General features: G+C 42.0%; 1 protein-coding gene across 5 annotated transcripts in view; it reads right to left on the bottom strand.

Moving 5' to 3' along the window:
• Positions 1 to 348: 348 nt before the first annotated feature.
• The window catches only part of LOC129853920 (serum response factor-like), a 56,617-nt gene continuing 33,413 nt past the window's right edge, over positions 349 to 23,552 (bottom strand). For 2 of the 5 annotated variants that reach the window (XM_055920452.1, XM_055920444.1), the window contains exons 3-8: positions 13,171 to 13,414; positions 10,265 to 10,417; positions 9,540 to 9,641; positions 9,055 to 9,276; positions 8,579 to 8,655; positions 349 to 7,664 (exon numbers count right to left, since the gene is read on the bottom strand). In XM_055920452.1, the coding sequence (XP_055776427.1) occupies positions 7,569 to 7,664; positions 8,579 to 8,655; positions 9,055 to 9,276; positions 9,540 to 9,641; positions 10,265 to 10,417; positions 13,171 to 13,414 (894 nt within the window). In that variant the 3' untranslated portion in view covers positions 349 to 7,568. Of the gene's footprint in view, positions 7,665 to 8,553; positions 8,656 to 9,054; positions 9,277 to 9,539; positions 9,642 to 10,264; positions 10,418 to 13,170; positions 13,415 to 23,552 lie in introns of all 5 variants that reach the window. The other 3 variants (XM_055920460.1, XM_055920469.1, XM_055920477.1) reach the window with 3 other exon arrangements.

Genomic DNA, 23,552 nt, shown 5'->3' on the forward strand with positions numbered 1-23,552 from the left:
TTAATTGGTTTGATGACCAGTATGATTTCTTCAGTGATTAGTGCAATGCTATTTAAATGTAAGAAATTGCATGCTCATTCCTCATCGTGCCTCTCGATGCTTATGATCAGTGTCGAAGGTGACTATCGCTGATGGGTGGGTTATTTTCTACAGTTTCTCTCATGCACATCACATCTTTACTCGCATCTGCCATTTCTGCTGTATGCCTGCTACTTTTCGGTGTGTATTATAAATCATACAGGACATTATGGCTAACATTTTCCGTCCCCAATAAAGAGCGCTTTCATCAGGTTGTTTGGTTGTTATTGCTGAATCATATTATGTGGGATTATGGACAAAATACATTCAAAAGGTTTAATTCGGTTTTTATTACAAACGTTTTGGACATATACTATTACATTTAGATTCAAAAGTACTAAAACAAACCATTTATATTTTGCCATGACTGAGTGGACTGCACATTCCATTTATTCATAATCCCCTTTAAAATGCACTATTCTTATGTTTTTAAGAACCATTGGAGGGACCTGAGTATCTGATATAACAAGTGTGTCAACTTCTAACGCACAAGAGACTTTGGACGGGTTTCAATCCAAAACCACGCTATTGCATTTCATTATTTTCTCCAATTGAGCCAACATCTGCAGCATTTACCTTGAATGCGATCTCTGCAAACACCGTAAGTGCCTGTAAAATACAGTCTACAAACTCGACCGGATCGGATCCTAGTCTTTGCAACTTCATGAAAATCAAATCAAAGCATTGCATGACCCTGCTCAACAGATCTTGTCAGCCCAGTGAATAAACAATAAAAAACGGACTTCATCAAGGCTCCATTGACTGATGAAACAAATTTGTGGGATGGGAGAAAAACATGACAGTTTCAATATACAGTATAAGGTAAGGGCCAAGGATCTTGTGATGGTTTGCAGAATAAAGATGTTTAAATTCCCTTTATGTAAACATAAACCCACACTTATGAAAGAGGCATTGTGTTATAAAAAAATAAAATGGTGTTTTCACTACACCCAATCCACCATACTTTCTCCAAATAAATACTATGAAGTGATGGATATAACCGCTTTCTTTAATACTTGTTTGGGGTTGACAGTAAATGTATACTTTTATGAAGTACTCTTTAAAACATTTTTCCTCAACACAGTTAAACAAATACAAGTAAATACCAGTATAGTTTGTGTACACTCCTATGTTTGACGAGCCAGTGTCCACATCTCATTCCAACATCATGGGCATTAATATGGAGTTGGTCCCCCCTTTGATGCTATAACAGCCTCCACTCTTCTGGGAAGGCTTTCCAATAGATGATTTAGCATTGATGCAGGGACTTACTTCCATTCAGCCATAAGAGCATTAGTGAGTTCGGGCACTGTTGTTGGGCGATTATGCCCACAGTCGGCGTTCAAATTCATCCCAAGGTGTCCAATTTGGGTTGAGGTCAGGGCTCTGTTCAGGCCAGTCAAGTTTTTCAACACCTATCTTGACCTTGATTTGTCCACAAGGGGCATTGTTATGCCTTCCTCAAACTGTTTCCACAAAGTTGGAAGCACAGAATTGTCTAGAATGTCATTGGCTATAGCGTTAAGATTTCGCTTCACTGGAATTAAGGGGCCTAGCCCGAACCATGAAAAACAGCCCCAGACTATTCCTCCTCCACCAAACTTCACAGTTGGCACTATACAATCGGGCAGGTAGAGTTCTCCTGGCATCCGCCAAACCCAGATTAGTCTGTTGGACTGCCAGATGTTGAAACGTGATTCATCACTCCAGGGAACGCGTTTCCACTGCTCCAGTCCATTGGCGGCGAGCTTTACACCACGCCAGTCAATGCTCAGCATTGCGCATGGTGATCTTAGGCTGCTCGGCCATGGAAACCCATTTTATGAAGCTCCCGACGAACCGTTCTTGTGCTGAGGCAGTTTGGAACTCGGTAGTGAGTGTTGCAACTGAGAACAGATGATTTTTATGCGCTACACGCTTCAGCACTCGGAGGTCCCATTCTGTGAGCTTCTGTGGCCTACCACTTAGCAACGGAGCCGTTGTTGCTCCTATAGTTTTCCACCTCACAATAACAGCACTTACAATTGACCGGGCAGCTCTAGCAGGGCAGATGAATTGACTTGTAAAGGTGGCATCCTATGATGGTGCCACATTGAAAGTCACTGAGCTATTCAATGCGGGCCATTCTACTGTCAATGTTTGTCTATGGAGATTTCATGGCTGTGTTCTCGATTTAATACGCCTGTCAGCAATGGGTGTGTCGGAAATAGTAGAATCCACTAATTTGAAGGGATGTCCACCTACTTTTGGCTATGAAATGTAAATGGTCCAGAGGCAATGCAATGACAGATTGATTGATTAACCATGTTACTGTATAAGCAGACCTGGGTCCAAACACTATTTGAAGTCATTTCAAATACTTAAGTTGTGCTTGAGGGAGCTTGCCTGTTGCGATGGAACCAATAGAAACGTCCCAAAAGTGCAAAGCACACCCACCTAGCACTCCAGACAGGCTAACGCAAATGCTTAAAGTATTTGAAAGATACTATGTATAATACCTGAACCCAGGTATGGTTAAAAGGACACTAACAGACCCATCATACAGTAGTGACACCTATAGAACGTGGATAGACCCTTTTTATTTCAGTTTATGAGAATAGCAGAAAACCATTGAAAATGTCAGCGTTTTATCTTGGCATTATGTCTAACTCTTAAACAGCACAGGAGTAGAGGTGGTCACAGGTCCGTGTGGGCCCAATATACCAGAGCCCCGCCCCGGGCCCTATTGGGTTCGGGTCTGAAATTCTAACTTGTCCCTCTGGTCCTGTTTAATTGTTATCGGGTCTCGGGTCTATGTAACGACAGCTGATAGATCCGACCACTGCTCTGCATAGCCTATAGCAATGGTTCCCAACCAGGGGTACAAGGACTCCTGGGGGTACTTGGCCAAGCCACAGGGGGTACTTGAAAAGACTCACGAGACCATATGCTTACTGGTAAAATGCACATGGGGTACTTCAGTGGTACTCCGGTCGGGTCTAGGTCGAGTTGTCCTCTCGTCCATTCGGGTTCAGTCTGATTGTTCTCGTATCCGGGTCCCCATTTATTTTAATTATCGGGTCCATTCTGATTGCCCTCGGGTCCGGGTCTAACTTTTTGGACCTGTGAATACCTCTACACAGGAGCTTGCCAGTGTCCTGCTCACATCTGCCCTGATTAGAGAACATAACAGTAGCTTTCAGTAGCCTACATGGCCATACAGGCACCAGTAGACCCAGTCCTTCAGCAAGGCAAGGGGTCATTGTGGATCACTCTAGAAAGAATTCGTCACTAGGGAAAATGCACTTCTCCACCACTATCATTGTCAGTTTGGCACAAGCTGGTTTGTATTTCACAACGCAGGATCATTACATTATCCAACTAGCTCATTTATATTATACATTTTTATCATGCCCGGTTCAAGTTTATCCTACTCAATATTCATGTTTATACTTTAAGATTCATAAATTTATGTAAAAATAGTTATTGAAATCAAAATACTACTCATTACAGATCAAGTAGGAAGTCCAGTAAGTGGCTGTTTCAGACTTTTATTTAGTAAGGTTTAGCCAACTCGTTAATCCTGCTTTAAGAAATACCCCTCAGATGTCAAAATGGAAAACGTCAACAAATCTCCAGCGTCTTTGCACTGACTTGAAAAGAGTAGATTGTCCTGGATGTCAATTCCCATCCGCATATATAAATCAACATAATATGCACGAATATTACATTAATTTACATACATAGTGTGTAAATAATTTATTTATATGCAAATTAGTTGCATATATATATATATATACACACAAAACAACTAAATAGAAAACAACTACATGCCATCGCACAAACAGGCTAAAAATACAATTTGATTCAATTTAAAAAATAATTATGTACATTTCCAAATGTCTTTAATCTCAATGTCCTGCATTCCCCACCCATTTATAAATCTCACTCTTGCAACCCCACACACAAACGCACAAACATTCAGACAATTAATGTATCTTTGGCTGACGTGTGAAGCTGCAGCACCTGCATCGTGTTCACATGGCAATTACTTACAGATCTTCCAAAAAAAGATAAACAAAAAGAAAAAACACCCAATAGAAAAGGGGATGTAGTGAAACCTCAATTCCTTCCTATGCTTTAGTGAATGAATACATATGTTTTTTCAAACATTTACTAACATACAAGGGTTAACAACACACACCCTTCCGTGCGTGTGTACAGTGCTTTCGGAACGTATTCAGACCCCTTGACTTTTTCCACATTTTGTTACATTACAGCCTAATTCTAAAATTAATAAAATAAACATTTTCCATCAATCTATAAACAATACCCCATAATGACAAAGCGAAAACAGTTTTTATGAATTTTTAGCTCATAAAAAAACAAAACTGAAATACCTTATTTACCTAAATATGCAGACCCTTTGCTATGAGACATGAAATTGAGCTCAGGTGCATCCTGTTAACATTGATCATCCTTGAGATGTTTCTACAACTTGGAGACCACCTGTGGTAAATTAATTTGATTGGACATGATTTGTAAAGGCACACACCTGTCTATATAAGGTCCCACAGTTGACAGTAAATTATCAGAACAAAAACCAAGCCATGAGCTCGAAGAAGAGCTCTGTAGAGCTCTGAGACAGGATCTGGGGACCTTTTTTGGCACAGATCTGGGGAAGGGTACCAAAAAATGTTGCCCCATTGAAGGTCCCCAAAAATACAGTGGCCTCCATCACTCTTAAATTGAAGAAGTTTGGAAGCACCAAGACTCTTCCTAGAGCTGGCCACCCAGTCGAACTGAACAATTAGGGGAGAAGGGCCATTGTCAGCGAGGTGAACAAGAACCCAATGGTCACTGACAGAGCTCCAGAGTTCCTCTGTGGAGATGGGAGAACCTTCCAGAAGGACAACCATCTCTGCAGCACTCCACCAATCAGGCCTTTATGGTAGAATGGCCAAACTGAAATCACTCCTCAGTAAAAGGAACATGACAGCCCACTTGGAGTTTGCCAAATGGCACCCAAAGGACTCAGACCATGAGAAACAAGATTCTCTGGTCTGATGAAACCAAGATTGAACTATTTGGCTTGAATGCCAAGTATCACCTCTGGAGGAAACCTGGCACCATCCCTACGGTGAAGCATGGTGGTGGCAGCATCATGCAGTGGGGATGTTTTTCAGCGGCAGAGACTGGGAGACTAGTCAGGATCGAGGCAAAGATAAACTTAGAAAAGTACAGAGAGATTGTTGATCAAAACCTGCTCCAGAGTGTTCAGGACATCAGACTGCGGTGAAAGTTCACCTTCCAACAGGACAACGACCCAAAGCACACAGCCAAGACAACGCAAGAGTGGCTTCGGGACAAGTCTCTGAATGTCCTTGAGTGGCCCAGCCAGAGCACGGACTTGAACCCAATCGAACATCTCTGGAGAGACCTGAAAATAGCTGTGACAGAGGTTGGATGGGGAGAATGGGAGGATCATGAGAGGATCTGTGGGGAAGAATGGGAGATACTCTCCAAATACAGGTGTGCCAAGCTTGTAGTGTCATACCCAGGAAGACTCGAGGCTGTAATTACTGCCAAAGATGCTTCAACAAAGTACTGAGTAAAGGTTCTGAATACTTACACTACCGTACAAAAGTTTGGAGTTACTGAGAAATGTCCTTGTTTTTGAAAGAAAAGCTACTTTTTTGTCCATTAAAATAACATAACATTTATCAGAAATACAGTGTAGAAATTGTTAATGTTGTAAATGACTATTGTAGCTGGAAACAGATGATTTTGTATTGAATATGGAATATCTACATAGCTCGTACAAAGGCCCATTATCAGCAAACATCACTCCTGTGTTCCAATGGCACATTGTGTTAGCTAATCCAAGTTTATCATTTTAAAAAGCTAATTGATCATTAGAAAACCCTTTTGCAATTATGTTAGCACAGCTGAAACTGTTGTCCTGATTAAAGAAGCAATAAAACTTGCCTTCTTTAGACTAGTTGAGTATCTGGAGCATCAGCATTTGTGGGTTCGATTACAGGCTCAAAATGGACAGAAAACAAAGAACTTTCTTCTGAAACTCGTCAGTCTGTTCTTGTTCTGAGAAATTAAGGCTATTCCATGCGAGAAATCGCCAAGAAACTGAAGATCTCGTACAACGCTGTGAACTACTCCCTTCACAGTACAGCGCAAACTGGCTCTAACCAGAATAGAAAGAGGAGTGGGAGGCCCCAGTGCACAACTGAGCAAGAGGACAAGTATATTAGAGTGTCTAGTTTTAGAAACAGACACCTCACAAGTCCTCAACTGGCAGCTTTATTAAATAGTACCCGCAAACACCAGTCTCAATGTCAACAGTGAAGAGGCGACTCCGGGATGCTGGCCTTCTAGGCAGAGTTGTAAAGAAAAAGCCAACTCTCAGACTGGCCAATAAAAATAAAATATTAATAATGGGCAAAAGAGCACACAGACACTGGACAGAGGAAGACTGGAAAAAAGTGTTATGGACAGACGAATCTAAGTTTGAGGTGTTCGGATCACAGAGAACATTCGTGAGATGCAGAAAAAATGAAAAGATGCTGGAGGACTGCTTGACGCCATCTGTCAAGAATCGTGGGGGCAATGTGATGGTCTGGGGGTGCTTTGGTGGTGGTAAAGTAGGAGATTTGTACAGGGTAAAAGGGATCTTGAAGAAGGAAGGCTATCACTCCATTTTGCAACGCCATGCCATACCCTGTGTACTGCGCTTAATTGGAGCCAATTTCCTCCTACAACAGGACAATGACCCAAAGCACAGCTCCAAACCATGCAAGACTATTTAGGGAGAAGCAGTCAGCTGGTATTCTGTCTATAATGGAGTGGCAAGCACAGTCACCGGATCGCAACCATATTGAGATGTTGTGGGAGCAGCTTGACAGTATGGTACGTAAGATGTGCCCAATCAAGCCAATCCAATTTGTGGGAGGTGCTTCAGGAAGCATGAGGTGAAATCTCTTCAGATCACCTCAACAAATTGACAACTAGAATGCCAAAGGTCTGCAAGGCTGTAATTGCTGCAAAATGATTCTTTGATGAAAGCAAAGTTTGAAGGACACAATTAAAAATCATTATTTATAACCGTGTCAACGTCTTGACTATATTTCCTATTCATTTTTCAACTCATTTCATGTATGTTTTCATGGAAAACAAGGAAATTACAAAGTGACCCCAAACTTTTGATATTTCAGTTTTCAATTTGTAATAAATGTGTAAACATTTCTAAAATTCTGTTTTTGCTTTGTCATTGTGGGCTATTGTGTGTAGACTGAAGAGAAAAACAACAATTTAATCAATTTTAGAATAAGGCTGTAACGTATCAAAATGTGGAACAAGGGGGTCTGAATACTTTCCGAATGGACTGTTTACTTACAGTATTGTACTGTAAAGTGACAGAGGTGTAAAATGAAGTGCTAAGGCATCAATAAATAGAGAGTCTTTGTCTATTTGGCCAGTTTTCATGCGTTTGTCTGTCAGTCGTTCTTAGCGCTCTGTGTGGTATCCAGGTTGACCATCTGCAGCTCTGTCAGGTTACTGCTGCTGTGCCTCGACTTCTGACTAATCACCATCTGCAACACAACACATCAACGTCAGCATGCGCCACTGAAGACCTCTACGCTCAGCACAGTTCCACTTTGCATGCTTTAATTTGTGATTGTTGAGTAGACTTCTGTCACACAATACTACTGCCTAACAAGATTAGGGTCAATTTCATTTCAATTCCATTCCTGTAAATTCATGAATTAAACCAAATTCAAATTACAATTTTTCCTTATTGAAAAGCATTGATACCACCCGCACACACGCCTGCACACATACACTGTTTTTTTGCTGCTGTATTTGTGCTGTTGCCAGTTTCTTCGGTCTGTGTTGTCCGTTTTGTCTAACATTGTTGTTGTTTTTCAGTCCCTTTTGCCTCTTGCCTTCACTAATAAATACGAATTTGATCTTAATTCACTTAAGAGAATATCCTGAATTGACTGGAATTGAAATGGAATAGACTCCAACCCTGCTTGCTGCATAAGGACCAAATTATTGACATGAAATTTACTAACTTAAATAATCTCTTTTAGATAAGAAAGCCTTTTCTAAAAGCATCACTTTGCACAAGTTTGGTCATTTGTGTTGTTACAGTGTCACTATTGTACTCTAACTAGGGCTCTTGAAACACAATGGCTTCTATTCTGTTCCTAAACATTAGTCATTCACAAACAAAAACAATCTCAATCTTGCATGACTTTCTCAATTATAGTAACAAAACAAGTCTTCCAAATAACATATGGTTTTGCTTGTGTCACACGTGTTGTCCAAATGTCATAGGACTATATCATCCACATACAGTAACAGTACAGGAGGCAGGCAAAACCCTATCCCTCCACAGTGAGAAGACAGTGCTCTGTCCGGATGCATTGGTGCAGGTCAGTGGCATGCTGGTTGCAGATAGAATATGAGTTTCACTTGTAAAATGTAGGTCTTGCCGTACTGGGTGTAGCTGCACTGCCGAGACTGGGATCTGCATGGTGCCCGAGGGTGCCGTAAGGAATACCTGAGGGACAGCACCTAGCCAGAGAGAGACGGACACAAACAACATGAAGAACACAGCACTCATCTAAACTAACATTTTATCACTGAATATATACAGACACTATGTGCATGGTGTGTAAGGTATACCACCCCACTTTTGGTCAGGGTCAAACTCACTAGCCTGTCATAATCAACGTCCTGACTATGTAGCTATATTCATAACAGACCTGGGTTCAAATAGTATGCGTTTTCATCTTTTGAGCACTTGATTGAGCCTGCCTGGAATGGGAGCATTTTGAAAGTTCCAAGCTCAATCTGCCCAACTAAAAATATTGTCAAGAAAAAAATACTAATTGAACCCAGGTCTAATTCATACATCAATCAACCTCCCCCTCCCTGGTTTCCCCCAATAACCCATGACTGATGTAGTCTCACCTGTGTCCCAGCGTAGCCTACTGTAGTCTAGCGTGGTCTCACCTGTGTCCTGGCACTGTCCATGGGACACCTGCATGGCCGAGGGGCCCTGGGAAAAGGTGTTCAGCACAGCCAGGCCACCATCGGTCAGCGTGGGCGTGGACGCATACATCACTGTATGGGGGCTGGTGTACATCATGTGACCCGCCATAGATGTGGGCACTGACGATGTGACGATGGTCGCTGGAAGGAGTAGAAAAGAAAGTGTGTGAGACAAAGAAAGATGAGTTTATAAGAGACATTGCCCACCAGATGGCACTGTATCACTGAGGATAAAGTCCATTCTGTTCAACCATAGTTGACTCCTCATAACAGTATTGTAGACTACAACCTTCCACCCACTCAGCTCACTCAGAGAGATACGTTAGGGTTAAGTTAGACTATGGCTACAGCTTCTCACGCATAATCAGAGTTTTACAGCGCTGTGTTAATCAAAGGATAGTTACCAGTGGAGACAGAGGAGGTCTGGGAGATCTCCGAGCTGCTGTCATTGGCATGTGTGGTGGGGTGCACCTGGATGGCCTGCAGCTGCTGGGTCATTCCTCCCCCTGGAGGAGAACAGGCAACACCAAACACCTGCTCACTCACCTGTACACTATTCTATCTTAATGTCAGAACACATAAATTATAAGAATATTACAAGTTCGACCCATACAGTTTTGGACATGGTTTCATACACCTACGTATAAATCAGCTAAAGTTCATGCCTGCCTCATGCCTGTTATCCATTGTACATCCCCTCTGCAGCCACAGACAGACTAGTCTCCCTATTTTTTCCCGGCGCACAAATCAGAACATGAGTAACTACATCCGCACAAATGAAAGATAAATACTAGCCCTTTTTGGAAATATGTAGTAACCCAATTCCCCCCTGTTACAATCAAATTTATTTTATAAAGCCCTCAAGACATATCATCCCACGAATCTCAAAAAAACACAACTGGGGCAGGGCCTTGTCTTACAGAGCTACGGGATGCCCGCTTACCCATTGATATAGGAAGGGGAGGAAACGGGCCCTGTGTTTCTGTAGCGCACATCTTACACCCAGCACCACACTGACTGGACTGCGCCAGGCTCTAACGGTGTGCAAGACTTCTCTCGACAGACAGACAGACTTGTCTCCAGGCAGACACAGACTAGTCTCTTTTTTTCTCTCGACAGACTGACTGACCTAGGGAGACTGCAGTGGGAAAGCGGAAGACGGCCTGCTGGCCCTGCTGTGTCAGTTGCGATGAGGTGAGCGTCTGTCCCTGGATGGCCAAGGAGTGCTGGTGCAGCTGGCTGAGAGGAATGGTGGGGGTGCCAGGGGGGAGCGGCGTGCCTGCTGCAGGATGGAGAGGAGAAAAGGAAGAGTTAAACAGGGAGAGGGTGTTGCATAGCCACACTTGGTCATATGGTCCATCGACAGGTTCTTTAGTTGCGCTATTAGGGTTTGAGATGTCAACAGAGTTTTTTTTTTTTTAAGTAGTATGTTGTTCCACCTGGCACTGGTCATGTACCAGACAGGTGGTGCAGAGAGAGTGGGGGAAAGGGAGAGAGAGGCTCCCAAGCTGCCCTTCAGCCTGCTGTCATAATGGGAGAGAAAAGAGAGATGGGAAGAAAGATCTGCTACCACAACTAGCTACAGCTTCAGCCACACTGTCACTACATACAGACTTCACCCAGCAACAACAAGGGTAATACCTTACCGTCAGTGACTGCACCACTACATGACATAAGACTTTCTAAGCTTTAAGGTGGTTATTGCCCAGTATTGCATAGTTGTAAGAGACCTGGACCTCCTGTACTGATTTTACCTATTTTAATATCAATATTCCAGTGAGAGTAATACAATGAATTCATGGCTATGCAAATATACAAAATCAAAGACTCCTTTATAGAGGCGACAGCCAGCTTATATTACAAAGTTTTCAAAACTCTGAACCAGAATATATACAAATCAAATTGTATTAGTCACATGCGCCATATACAACAGGTGTAGGTAGAACTTTACAGTGAAATGCTTTCTTACGAGCCCCTAACCGACAGTGCAGTTTAAAAAAATACGGATAAGAATGAGAAATAAAAAATAACAATATATACAGGGGGTGTCGGTACAGAGTCAATGTGCGGGGGCACCGGTTAGTTGAGGTAGTATGTACATGTAGGTAGAGTTAATTAATTAAAGTGACTATGCATAGATGAAAACAGAGAGTGGCAGTGGTGTGGAGAGGGGAGGGGGGAGCAATGTGAATAGTCTGGGTAGCAATTTGACTCGATGTTCAGGAGTCTTATGGCTTGGGGGTAGAAGCTGTTTAGAAGCCTCGTGGACCTAGACTTGGCGCTCCAGTACCGCTTGCCGTGTGGTAGCAGAGAGAACAGTCTATAACTAGGGTGGCTGGAGTCTTTGACCATATTTAGGGCCTTCCTCTGACACCGCCTGGTATGCGATATACAGTGCATTCGGAAAGCATTCAGACCCCTTCACTTTTTCCACATTTTGTTACATTATAGCCTTATTCTAAAATTGATTAAATAAAAAATGTTCCTCATAAATCTATACACAATACCCTATAATGACAAAGTTATTATGTTTTTTTGAATTTTTTTGTTTTTTTTTAAACAAAAAACTGAAATACCTTATTTATATAGGTACTTAGTACTTTGTTGAAGCACCTTTGGTAGCAATTATGACCTCAAGGTGGTTCGTTGCAGTAGCGTGACTTGCGTCTCCACATCAACTGTTTACCTTATGGCGCATTTCACATCTCCAGGAAGTCCTCTCAGTTTGGCTATGTTTTACATGTATAACAAAACACCAGTATCCAGGAAGGAAACGTCTACATCTATGGGCTCAGCAGCTCCTGCCTTTGATTTCCATTGTAATAGAGGAATAATTGGAAGGTCCAACACAATGGCCATCGTGGAGAGGGCTGCCGAGCTCTGCCTATAATTAGTAATGAATATTCAATGAATATTGGGCAGCTAGTACTGAGATTATTATTTAGTCCTACTTCATGGAGCCCCGGCTCAGACAGAGTTGAGGAACCAGGTGTGGCCCCTCATTACATCACATCGCGCCAGAAAAGCTACGGTATCTATCTAGACAGAGGTGCCCCTTGTAACAGGATTTGCTATACAGTGCATTCGGAAAGTGTTCAGACCCCTTGACTTTTTCCACATTTTGTTATGTTACAGCCTTATTCTAAAATGGATTCAATAATTATTTCCTCCTCATCAATCTACACACAATACCCCATAATGACAAAGCAAAAAAAAATGTATGTCGACAACCAGACCTGGATTCAAATACACGCTTATTTAAGTATTTGTATTTTACATACTTATTTTTTGTTTATTTGAGTATTTTAAAATCATTTAGCAGAATTACACCTTTCTATTTGAAGTATTTTGAAATATTTCCTATAAATATTATTTGAAACTTTTTTCAAATACTTGTTTCCAAATACAATTGAAATACCCCTAGGACCAAACAGACCTGGGTTCAAATGCATGGGAATATTTCAATGTTTGTATTAAAAAATGTACTTGTCTGTATTTGAGTATTTTCAAATACATGCCAATACTTACCAAGTGGATTTCCGAATACATTTCCAAATGTTCAACTACTTGTATTTTTTAAGAAAAAATATCCAAATACTTACTTTGAAATATATGTGAAAGTAATTTAGATACTTTAAAAAGTATTTGAACCCAGGTCTGTGAAGAACTAACACTCTTGAGTGACACACAAGCATGGTACACAAGTGTCACAAAGAGTTGATCCCGGTGAACACCAACTCCATTGTAGAGAATGATGTCTATGTATCCCAGTAAACAAACAAACTGCATTAAATGGTATGAGTTTCTCCTTAGAAATGGGTTGTGTCCATTAACGAATGGCCCCCTACTGTACAGACGAATATTTGGTCTGGTGAGTTTTGTCCTTTAGCCACCAAGCAGAAGAATATAGGCACTCATTTTCATTTTCTGTTGCAAAAAATGTCAAAACATGACCCTGGATGCTGACTGGTATGGTATAGTACAGCATAGCATAGTATTTTTTATTAAAGTATAGCATAGCATAGCTATAGTTACCTGACATGAAGGTGAAACCGCTGGGCAGCTGCATGACCTGCCCTCCGGAGGAACCAGTGGTCTTGAGGATGGTGCCGTTGGCATTGACGTTGCTGCTGGCCGAGACGGGCGCCAGGTAGTTGGTAATTGGGAAGGAGGGCCCGCTGCTTACCTGCATGCTGGTGGAGGTGGTGGGGGCCGTGGGCGCGTGGGAACTGGTGGTGCCCGGGAGGCTGGTCACCGTGAACGCAGGCTTTAGCTGGTCCTGGGAAAGGAGGGAAAATATGAATTATGAGTGGGGTTGTCAAAATAGCAGTTTCATGCTTCCATCAGAAAGTGCAATTTTTTTGTATTTTTTGGGCTCTTATCCACTGGATTTACTGACTAACTCAATTACTGACAGACATATTTTATTGAACAAACCAAGCCAATGACAGCACTTTTCACTAGAGCACGTGGGGTAGAGAGGAAGTTCATAGCCAAGCAATTACCATTGATTTACTCTGAGCCCTATGTTCTCAGCAGGTAGCCATTTCCCCCCTTTAATATATTGTTTGTTTGTTTGTTTGTTTGTTTGTATGTATGTATGTCATGGAATCGGCTAAACTTTGAACATTGAGATATTAAATGAATGATAGGAAACTAAAGAGACTGGTTTATGTTAGAAGTTAATGGTTCTCAGAAGAAAGAAGGCTTTGGAATGTGTTTGATGGAGGAGAGGGGAGCGATGTGTTGATACAGGGGAGACAGATGGACATCTGTGTATTAGATGAAAGAGGGGTTGAGGTCAGGAGGTGAGGACAGATTATCTTAAGAGAGGAATAAATGTTTGGAATCCTGTTACCCTCTTTATTAGCTTCTGTAGAACCATAAAATGTCAGGATTGGAGAGAAAGGGGAGTGTATTAAGTAGGATGCATATAAACTGTGAAGTCTGAAATCTTTTGCTGTCTGTTTTCAGCTGTACAGAACCTTTGGGAAGAATACATTTGGTTAAAGCTTATCTAGTGTCTGTGGGTTATTTACTCTGAAAAATAAGAACCCAACAGTATGTATGTATGTATGTATGTATGTATGTATGTATGTATGTATGTATGTATGTATGTATGTATGTATGTATGTATGTATGTATGTATGTTGTATGTATGTATGTACAGTTGAAGTCGGAAGTTTACATACACTTAGGTTGGAGTCATTAAAACTCGTTTTTAAACCACTCCACAAATTTCTTGTTAACAAATTATAGTTATGGCAAGTCGGTTAAGACATCTACTTTGCGCATGACACAAGTAATTTTTAACAATTGTTTACAGACAGATGATTTCACTCATAATTCACTGTATCACAATTCCAGTGGGTCAGAAGTTTACATACACTAAGTTGACTGTGCCTTTAAACAGCTTGGAAAATTCCAGAAAATTATGTCATGGCTTTAGAAGCTTCTGATAGGCTAATTGACATAATTTTTGTCAATTGGAGGTGTAGCTGTGGATGTATTTCAAGGCCTACCTTCAAACTCAGTGCCTCTTTGCTTGACATCATGGAAAAATCAAAAGAAATCTTCAGGAATCTTTCCAAATGCCTGACGGCACCACGCTCATCTGTACAAACAATAGTACGCAGGTATAAACACCATGGGACCACGCAGCCATCATACCGCTCAGGAAGGAGACACGTTCTGTCTCCTAGAGATGAACGTACTTTGGTGTGAAAAGTGCAAATCAGTCCCAGAGCAACAGCAAAGGACCTTGTGAAGATGCTGGAGGAAACAGGTACAAAGTATATGTATCCACAGTAAAACGAGTCCTATATCGACATAACCTGAAAGGCCGCTCAGCAAGGAAGAAGCCACTGCTCCAAAACAGCCATAAAAAAAGCCAGACTACGGTTTACAACTGTTTATGGGGACAAAGATTGTACTTTTTTGGATAAATGTCCTCTGGTCTGATGGAACAAAAATAGAACTGTTTGGCCATAATGACCATCGTTATGTTAGGAGGAAAAAGGGAGACGCTTGCAAGCCGAAGAACACCATCCCAACCGCGAAGCACGGGGGTGGCATCATCATGTTCTGGGGTGCTTTGCTGCAGGACGGACTGGTGCACTCACAAAATAGATGGCTTCATTATGAGGAAAATGATGTGGATATATTGAAGCAACTTCTCAAGACATCAGTCAGAAAGTTAAAGCTTGGTCCCAAATGGGTCTTCCAAATGGACAATGACCCCAATCATACTTCCAAAGTTGTGGCAAAATGGCTTAAGGACAACAAAGTCAAGGTTTTGGAGTGGCCATCACAAAGCCCTGACCTCAATCCTATAGAAAATTTGTGGGCAGAACTGAAAAAGCGTGTGCGAGCAAGGAGGCCTACAAACCTGACTCAGTTACACCAGCTCTATATGTCAGGAGGAATGGGCCATAATTCACCCAACTTATTGTGGGAAGCTTGTGGAAGGCTACCCAAAACGTTTGTTTAACCCAAGTTAAATATTTTAAAGGCAATGCTACCAAATACTAATTGAGTGTATGTAAACATCTGACCCACTGGGAATGTGATGAAATAAATAAAAGCTGAAATAAATCACTCTCTCTACAATTATTCTGACATTTCACATTCTTAAAATAAAGTGGTGATCTCTGACCTAAGACAGGGAATTGTTACTAGGATTAAATGTCAGGAATTGTGAAAAACTGAGTTTAAATGTATTTGGCTAAGGTGTATGTAAACTTCTGACTTGAACTGTATGTATGTATGTATGTATGTATGTATGTATGTATGTATGTATGTATTTATTCTTTAAGTATTCAGACCCCTTGACTATTTCCACATTTTCTTCATTACAGCCTTATTCTAAAATTAAGTAGTTTTTTCCCCCCTCATCAATCTACACGCAAAACAGGTTTTTAGAAATGTTTGCAAATGTATTACAAAAATATATATCACATTTACATGAGTACTCAGACCTTTACTCAGTACTTTGTTGAATCACCTTTGGCAGTGATTACAGCCTCGAGTCTTCTTGGGTATGACGCTACAAGCTTGGCACACCTCTATTTGGGGAGTTTCTCTCATTCTTCTCTGCAGATCCTCTCAAACTTTGTCAGGTTGGATGGGTAGTTTTACTGCACAGCTATGTTCAGGTTTCTCCAGAGATGTTCGATCGGGTTCAAGTCCGGGCTCTGGCTGGACGACTCAAAGACATTCATAGACTTGTCCCGAAGCCACTCTTGCATTGTCTTGACTGTGTGCTTAGGGTCATTGTCCTGTTGAACCTTTGTCCCCAGTCTGAGGTTCTGTGTGTTCTGGAGCAGTTTTTCATCAAAGATCTTTCTGTACTTTTCTCCGTTCATCTTTCCCTTGATCCTGACTAGTCTCCCAGTCCCTGCTGCTGAAAAACTTCCCCACAGCATGATGCTGTCACCATCATGCTTCACCGTAGGGATGATGCCAGGTTTCCTCCAGACGTGACGCTTGGCATTCAGGCCAAAGAGTTCAATCTTGGTTTCATCAGACCAGAAAATCGTGTTTCTCATGGTCTGAGAGTTAGGTTTCTTTTGGCAAACTCAAGGCCCTTCTGGAAGGTTCTCCCATCTCTACAGAGGAACTAGAGCTCTGTCAGAGTGACCATCGGGTTCTTGGTCACCTCCCTGACCAAGGCCGTTCTCCCGCGATTGCTATGTTTTGCCAGGCGGCCAGTTTTAGGAAGAATCTTGGTGGTTCCAAACTTCTTCCATTTAAAAATGGAGGACACTGTGTTCTTGGGGACCTTCAATACTTTTTGGTACTCTTCACCAGGTCTGTGCCTCAACGCAATCCTGTCTCGGAGCTCTACGGACAATTCTTTCGACCTCATGGCTTGGTTTTTGAAAAAGTCAAGGGGTCTGAATACTTTCCGAAGGCACTGTATATATGGAAAAATATACATCTTAAAATATTGAACATTCGATTGGTCGAATGAACAGACTACTCTTGGTCGACCACCATTTTTTTTAATTTTTTTTATTTTTTTTATTATTATTATTATTTTATTTATTAAAAAAAAAAAATTTTTTAGCGGAGACAGTCCTAAGATGCAATTACACACTTGAACATGTCCGTAGCCGAATGTCAGTCAATACAGTTTCATGTACACTCCCCTTGCTTGAACCAATCAAATGCATGGGGGGATTGAACGAGTCCAGTACACACGTCTCATTAAAGAGAATCGGAACCCAACCACTTACTGCACTTAGGCCTACTGGACATCAATCCCACAGCATTTACTCCAGGGTAAACGCATGTCAGTGGATGGAAAAGTAGTGTCAAACAGGAATAATCATTACAGGACGTCAAAGTTGTCACGAATAAATTAAGTACTCTGCTTGTATCAGCATAATAGGACTAATGACATGTTTTAAAAGAGCCTTATTGTTTTGCCTTGATTGTCTCTGTCATCGGAGTGGAATCATACCAATCCAACAAGAAACAGAAATAACGAATGCAAATTATTTAACAAAGCTGTGTAATAAGTTGGCAAGAAGTGGTAGTATAGTGTATATCATAATAACAAAACATAAGCGTGATTATGTGAGGGTATACAATAGGGCCGGGATGATACCTGTATCACGATACTCATTAGTATGCTGGCAAGGAAACAAAACACGAAGCAGATTTAACTCCTTTAGGAAAAGCCCTAATGTTGGAAACAGCCCTAATGTTGGAAACAAACATCATTATGTTTCCATCCAGAGTCACATTTATTTATTTTCCAAATTATAGGACGCAATATTTTACATACAGCAGGTTTTTAAAAGGACCAAAGAGTTATTGTGATGTGTATCGTCACGACCCTAGTATACAACAAGTAAACATTGTTGTGAGTGGGCTGCAAGAAGAGATAGGCATTAGGCAGAGAAAAGCTACATATCAGACACACACACCCACCCACACACCCTGTTGATAGGGCTATTTCAGAAATCCTTAACATCAGTATTATTACAACACACACTGGATGGATGGACTGTCATTGGGATCTATATTCTTTTCAACTCTGAGGGAGGGGTTTCCCTGACACAGATTAAGCCGAGTCCTGGACTGAATAGCAAACTCAATGGAGAATGCACATGCTTTTTAGTCCAGGACTAGGCTTAATCTGTGTCCAGGAAACTGCCCCTAAAAGTTTGATTTCATACTGCCACTGCCATTCATATAAGACAGACAACACTACCAAAAGATAGGGAAGGCAGAGCAAACTGCACGCTGAATGCAGAAGAAATAAATGTCCTATGACAGAAAAACGCTTCTGGATTTGGATGAAGATTTCCACTTCAACAGGTCAGCAGCACAGGACATACTGCTCAACCCAGACCAGGCCCTAATCCCCAACACTCGGAAGAGAAACAGACGGCAATATAGAAGCTGATGTGCGGACACCCTGATGAAACTCGTCTGTGCGTAAATAAACCACCTCTACCCTCTGGTCTATTGGGTCTAGCTAAGGACCCTGGGACTAAACACCTCCCACTGCAACTGGATCCTGGAATTCCTGACGGGTCGCCCCCAGGTGGTAAGGGTAGGCAACAACACGTCTGCCATGCTGATCCTAAACACTGGGGCCCTTCAGGGGTGTGTACTTAGTCCCCTCCTGTACTCCCTGTTCACCCACGACTGCGTGGCCAAACGACTCCAACACCATCATTAAGTTTGCTGACAACACAACAGTGGTAGGCCTGATCACCAACAACGATGAGACAGCCTATAGGGAGGAGGTCAGAGAACTAGCAGTGTGGTGCCAGGACAACAACCTCTCCCTCAAAGGAGCTGATCGTGGACTACAGGAAAATGCGGGCCGAACAGGCCCCCATTAACATTGACGGGCTGTAGTGGAGCGGGCCGAGAGTTTAGTTCCTTGGTGTCCACCTAACTAAGGACCTATCACGGTCCAAACACACCAACACAGTCGTGAGGAGGGCTCGGCAACGCCTCGTCCCCCTCAGGAGGCAGAAAAGATTTGGTATGGGCCCTCAGATCCCTAAAAAGTTCTACAGCTACACCATCACCGCTTGGTACGGCAACTGTTTGGCGACTGCATGGCGCTACAGAGGGTAGTGCGTATGGCCCAGTATATTTTTTTGCACTGACTCTTGTACTCTTGCACTTTTTGCACTGACTCTTGTACTGGCTCTATCCACACTCACTGGACTCTACCCAAAGACTCGCACATACTACACTGACATTCCAACACACACACACACACTCTTCACATACACGGGTGCTACTCTGTTTATTATCTATCCTAAATTCCTAGTCAATTTCATCCCAACCTACATGTACATATTACCTCAATTACCTCGTACCCCTGCACATCGGGTACCGACTCGGTACCGGTACTCATTGTATACCTTCCTTTGTGTTGATATTTCCTTTTTTTTGTTGCTAATTCTTCTTACTTTTTAACTCTGCGTTGTTGGGAAAGGGCATGTACAGTTGAAGTCGGAAGTTTACATACACCTTAGCCAAATACATTTAAACTCTTTTTTTTTAACAATTCCTAACATTTAATCCTAGTAAAAATTCCCTGTTTTAGGTCAGTTAGGATCACCACTTTATTTTAAGAATGTGAAATGTCAGAATAATTGTAGAGGGAATGATTTATTTAAGCTTGTATTTCTTTCATCACATTCCCAGTGGGTCAGAAGTTTACATACACTCAATTAGTATTTGGTAGCATTGCCTTTAAATTGTTTACCTTGGGTCAAACATTTCAGGTAGCCTTCCACGAGCGTCCCACAATAAGTTGGGTGAATTTTGGCCCGTTCCTTTTCTATAGGATTGAGGTCAGGGCTTTGTGATGGCCACTCCAATACCTTGACTTTGTTGTCCTTAAGCCATTTGCCACAATTTTGGAAGTATGCTTGGGATCATTGTCCATTTGGAAGACCCATTTGCGACCAAGCTTTAACTTCCTGACTGATGTCTTGAGATGTTGCTTTAATATATCCACATCATTTTTCATAATTTTATTTTGTGAAGTGCACCAGACCCTCCTGCAGCAAATCACCCCCACAACATGATGCTGCCACCCCCGTGCTTCACGGTTGGGATGGTGTTCTTCGGCTTGCAAGCCTCCCCCTTTTTCCTCCAAACATAACGATGGTCATTATGGCCAAACAGTTCTATTTTTGTTTCATCAGACCAGAGGACATTTCTCCAAAAAGTACGATCTTTGTCCCCATGTGCAATTGCAAACCGTAGTCTGGCTTTTTTTAATGGTGGTTTTGGAGCAGTGGCTTCTGCCTTGCTGAGCGGCCTTTCAGGTTATGTCGATATAGGACTCGTTTTACTGTGGATATAGATACTTTTGTACCTGTTTCCTCCAGCATCTTCACAAGGTCCTTTGCTGTTGTTCTGGGATTGATTTGTACTTTTCGCACCAAAGTACATTCATCTCTAGGAGACAGAAAGCGTCTTCTTCCTGAGCAGTATGACGGCTGTGTGGTCCCATGGTGTTTAAGCTTGCGTACTATTGTTTGTACAGAGGAACGTGGTACCTTCAGGCGTTTGGAAATGGCTCCCAAGGATGAACCAGACTTGTGGAGTTCTACAAAAAAAAATCTGAGGTCTTGGCTGATTTCTTTTGATTTTCCCATGAGGTCAAGCAAAGAGGCACTGAGTTTGAAGGTAGGCCTTGAAATACATCCACAGGTACACCTCCAATTGACTAAAATTATGTCAATTATTCTATCCTATCAGAAGCTTCTAAAGCCATGACATTTTCTGAAATTTTCCGAAGCTGTTTAAAGGCACAGTCAACTTAGTGTATGTAAACTTCTGACCCACTGGAATTGTGATACAGTGTATTATAAGTGAAATAATCTATCTGTTAACAATTGTTGGAAAAATTACTTGTGTCATGCACAAAGTAGATGTCCTAACCGACTTGCCAAAACTATAGTTTGTTAACAAGAAATTTGTGGAGTGTTTGAAAAACGAGTTTAAATGACTCCAACCTAAGTGTATGTAAACTTCCGACTTCAACTGTAAGTAAGCATCACACTGTAAAGTCATAGACCGTTCTCTCTGCTACCGCACGCCAACCGGTACTACAAGTCTGGAACCAGAAGAACCTAGAACAGCTTCTACCCCCAAGCCATAATACTGCTAAATAGTTAGTCCGGGTAGCTATTTGGTCATCTGCATTGAACCTTTTTGCACTAACTTATCACATACGCTGCTGCTACTGTCACTTGATTCCTAGTTATATGTACATAACTACCTCAATTATCTTGTACCCCTGCACATGGACTCGTTACTTGTACCCATTGTATATATCCAAGTTATCATTACTCATTGTGTATCTATTATAACTTTTTTTATTATTATGCATTTTACTTTTCTATTATTTCTCTTTTTTATTTCTCTCTGCATTGTTGGGAAGGGCCCATGAGTAAATAAGCTTTTCACTGTTAGTCCACATCTGTTGTTTTCGAAGCATGTGACAAATAACATTTGATTTGTGATCAGTGCAGGCTACTGCAGGAGCAGCAAACCTGAGTAACACCCCTGTTGGTTTTTATATGTGACTGATTGAGTGGGTGAGAGGTACTGGATGCACCATGGACTACAGAAGCTTTACTGATAAGGCCCTCCCCTCTCTCTCACACACACACACACACACACACGTGGGCGAGACACACGTGCTTGCAACCACCCACACACACACCAACATAAACCCACAGTCCCATGTTGCAGACAGCCCCAAAATACCTTATTTTCCAATCACAAAATCCTGTTGTAGAGGTTCAATAACTGACATCTATTCTCAAATATTTCCATTGAGAATATAATCTACATACCAAAACGCATAGTATATGAGTAGTGTCCACTACCAGACATTAATCATTTGTAAACATGCTCATTATCAGAGACTAGACAAATTAGTATTCCTAACTGCCAAACAGACAGAAGGGAGCAGCATAAGCAAGGCACAAATGCAAAGCAGAGCAGTGTCCGTCCTCTCCAAACCACAAGTCTATAATCCACACAGAGAAAGGGAGCTCTACTAGGCCAAGGTCCTTTCCCTCTCTAGTTAAACAGCATAAGGGGAGGGGGCGTGAGAGGTGTGTTGTGCTGCTTCTCTACTAGAGAGCTTATCTCGTCTGCAGCCGGCTTGGTAGCAATTGAGCCTGTGGTCGAGGTTACTAGAGAGCAAAAATTGGTTGATTTATACATAATTTTGTCTAACCAATATGTGCCATCATGTCATGTAATCACAGTTGTGTGTCTACCAAATGGCCAATTTTTTATGTGCATGTATGTCTGTGTGTGTGGGATAGGATAACAGTAGGTCTAGACAAGAGAACACAATGCCTCTGGTGTTTGGGTTCAATCACATCAAATCAACAGAGATATATCGACCCGAGAGGAATAGCCCAAAATGCTCTGAATAACTACTATAGTGCTTTTGCCAGGGGCTAAAAGGAGAGAGTGACAGGGTGAGGACCAGTTGTTAGCCGGCAAGACCACGGGGTGGGAGTGAGGGTGTGAGGAGTGTCTGAGGTATTCAGGAGGGAGGGCCATGAGGGCCAGGGTTGGGACAGGGGACAGAGAGAGGACAAGGGTGAGTGTATGAACAGCTGAGGGGGCAGTAGACAGCTGGTGGGAGGGGGGGTAACCCAAGCACCTCGGGAGTGGAGTTAACCCTTTCCACACCAGCTGGGACGACAGGGCAGGAGGCCAGCCGGCGTGAAGAGCCACAGGCCACAGCCTGAATAGATGTCATTTCGTAGCCCTTTGGTCTGACATGAGTGGTATGAGAAGACTTGTGAAACTCAAACGCATCTTGTGAAACTCAAACGCATCCTTCTTCAGTAGGAGCAGTAAGTAAGCCTTGTCCGAACCATAGGGCAGGAGTGAATCTCCTGTTTCTGAAGTGTGAGGTAGCTTGATTAAGTACATCCCCTGAACAGGATGCTAGTCTGTCTCAGGGCCTTAACCCCAATGCCAAACAGAGGGACATTGGGTCCCAATTTTAAAGTCCACCAACCTTGCAATCTCCGGGCAGACATTGCTTCAGTACAGACCTGGGATTCAAATACCACTAAGTATTTCAATTACTTTCACATACGTTTCGATGTAAGTATTTTGAAAAATGTTCTTTGAAAGTACAAGTAGACGAATATTGGAAACTATTTGGAAATACATTAGGAAAGTATTGGCATGTATTTGAAAATACTGAAATGCACAGATAAGTGTATTTTCAAATACAAATATTTAAAAACGTCATGCATTTGAACCCAGGTCTGTTTGGCAGTGTCGTGTTCAAGACCACCTAAAGCAAGACCGATTCAAGACCAAGAAAGGGAGACAGAGTCGAGACCAGGAGTGGGACAAGGGGTCCAAGATCGAGTCAAGACAGAGACCAG

The sequence above is a fragment of the Salvelinus fontinalis genome, chromosome 1, assembly GCF_029448725.1.
Source record: "Salvelinus fontinalis isolate EN_2023a chromosome 1, ASM2944872v1, whole genome shotgun sequence".
Classification (NCBI taxonomy): domain Eukaryota; kingdom Metazoa; phylum Chordata; class Actinopteri; order Salmoniformes; family Salmonidae; genus Salvelinus; species Salvelinus fontinalis.